This window comes from Thamnophis sirtalis, unplaced genomic scaffold (assembly GCF_051295495.1).
Source record: "Thamnophis sirtalis isolate CommonGarterSnake01/CBP01778 unplaced genomic scaffold, rThaSir2_p1.2 scaffold_5, whole genome shotgun sequence".
NCBI classification, from domain to species: domain Eukaryota; kingdom Metazoa; phylum Chordata; class Lepidosauria; order Squamata; family Natricidae; genus Thamnophis; species Thamnophis sirtalis.
The window spans coordinates 87281723-87284313 of NW_028261385.1; the positions used below are offsets into that span (position 1 = coordinate 87281723).

The 2591-nt window shown below is 41.1% G+C and overlaps 1 protein-coding gene across 1 annotated transcript; it reads left to right on the forward strand.

Annotated features, from left to right (window-relative positions):
• Positions 1–323: 323 nt before the first annotated feature.
• Positions 324–1223, forward strand: LOC106547014 (tetraspanin-3-like). Its single transcript, XM_014064036.2, has one exon. It carries the CDS (start codon positions 324–326, stop codon positions 1221–1223), a length of 900 nt encoding a protein of 299 aa, XP_013919511.2.
• The last annotated feature ends 1368 nt before the right edge of the window (positions 1224–2591 follow it).

Sequence of the window (2591 nt, forward strand, 5' to 3'; positions counted from 1 at the left end):
ATGGTTCTTAGGCTTTTTGCTGGTGCAGTTCAACCATGTGCCAAATTCTCCTTTAATTCACCATTTAAATGAAAGGCAAGGGGATTAAAAAGGGGAAAAAAAGAAATGAGAAGGCTTTGTAAACCCAGATAAGGTGGTTTATAAAAGAATCACAGTTAGGGTATATTCAAGAAACTGACTGGACTAACCATGTTTTATGTGAGGTATATATCTAATTAGCACTGAGTCCATAAGCTTTGCAGGATGGGGACTGCAAAACTATAAAGAAAAGAGGCTGATCCTCACTGGGGATCAAGGTTGGATCTATCTGCACCTGCCTAAAGATGGAGGTATTTCTGGAAGGAGGGAGCGAGGTAGAGAGGAAAAAGGAAAGGAATAATGTACGTGGAATTATAATGCAATGTTGTAAAATCAGAAGGATTTGGCATAATCTCAATTTCAATCCTTTCTTGATATTTGCCACTGAGCCCTGGGACAGAGCCTTACCTAAAGTTGTTCTGACTTTCGTTGGTTTCTTTCTTTGGGGAACTTCCTTGTTCTTACTGTTTGGAGGAATATTTGTGATCCTTACCTACAAAAACTATGGAGCTTTCTTTCCAAATCAATTCTTCCCTCTGCCGGGTTGGCTGGCTATCCTGACCGCTGCTTTGCTTTTACTAGCTGGGTTGTTGGCAGTCTACAACCCTGTGAGAAATTCTCATTATAGTCAAGGAATTCTAATGTATTTGCTGCTGGTCCTGTTCTGTCTGGAAACTTCCTCGGTCGCCATGACCCAAGTCTACTCTGCTAAAGCATGCTACCAACTGAAAAGCAGTCTGGATCACTTTTTCCACCAATACAACAGGAGTTCTCCACATCATTGCAGCACTGAGATGGTGAACTCCGTCCACAAACAATTAAAGTGTTGTGGGATCTACAATTACACTGACTGGACAGAAGGGCTCCCAAAGTATCTCCAGAATGGACACGTCCTTGTTCCAGAAAGCTGTTGCAAAGAGACTTTCTTGGATTGCAATGGTGACCTAAACCAATCAGAGAAACTCTTCAAGGAAGGATGTCTTATGAAGCTACAGAAAAGGCTGAGGTTTATCACACAGTATATGGATTGGTGTTGTGTGCTGGCCATTTGCCTGGAAGTATTAGCTGCTATCAGCAATGGAATACTAATGAAGGCACCCCCAGCCCAAGACTTTCACATTATGGATTCTTCTGCTTTTTCTTAAAGGGCCACATTGGCTCTACTTACTGTATTTCTGGTGGTTTTACACACTCCTTTTAAAATTGGGTTATATAAAATTTTCCCTCTTGATGTCTTAAAGAACACAGTTTCCTTTGTGTATAAGTGGTGTGCTTAGATACAATTTTTAAAAGTTAATATAAAAATTAAAATTAAGTAATTGCAAATACTGTACTGGAAAAGTAGTGTTTATTATATAGTGTATGTGACCATTAAGTCTTTGATATTTCACTGGTTGTGGTGTTCAGGAAGTATGGGATAGTTGGCATTAATGAAATAATGGTAGGAATTTAACATCTCAAAGGCCCTTCAAGAGGTTGAGGTCTGAAGAAGAAAAAACAGAATAATTACTTTTTGTAGGATCATGGAGTACATCATACACTTGGCAAGTGAAAAGAGAGGCAGAAGGAGGGGGAACTCCCCCCCTCAAGAGAATTCAAGAATGAAAATGGTGAGAAGAAAAGCACAGATTATAAGAGATTATTCAGAGTATGAACTAGGAAGCACTGAATTCTCAATATGTGGCTCTGTGGCATAAACGTCGATTGCAAGATAATTATTTGGGTTGGGGTTTGCATTGTCAGCAGATCAGTGTGATTTTGAAGATGAAGGAGTGGAGGGCAGGCTGGGAGTTAGAATAGAATAACAGAGTTGGAAGGGACCTTGGAGGTCTTCTAGTCCAACCCCTTGCTTAAGCAGGAAACCCTACACCACTTCCAACAAATGGTTGTCCTCTGCACTCCCTCTCAGTCTTCCCTACTTACAACAAGCAGCTCCTCCCACCAGTCTCTGGGAAGTTATGCAGACTTAAAGTACAGCAGGCTTCTTCTGGGTGTGCTTTTTAACTGGTATACCTGGGTAGGTTGACATCAATCTTGCAAAGAAGGCTGGCTGGGGAATTCTGGAAGTTGAAGTCCACAAGTTATCAAGTTTGCAGACTCCTGATTTAGACCATTAAAATGTGACCTCCAAAAAGGAAAAGATTTTGTGTTCTCCAGAATTTTTCATCAAGGGATGAAGAAGAGCTGTGTCTCTTTCTCCCTCCCTTCCCCTCTCTCTCCACACCACACACATACACACCACAGCAGGCATTCCCAATTGGATATTGGTTATGTGTGATCTAATTTACATAATGCATTTCCATGCTGTCCTAGGCACTGATAGATTAGATTTTCCCATCCTCAGCAAATTAACGACATTTGGATTTCACCTCCCAGAATTCCTCAACCAGTATGCTGGGGCACGGAGAATGCTGGCTGAGGAATTTGGGGAGTTGAAATCCAAATATTGTAAAGTTTGGAGGTTGAGAAACACTCAATAATGCTACCTCTACCTGAATATACTGCCTCCAACA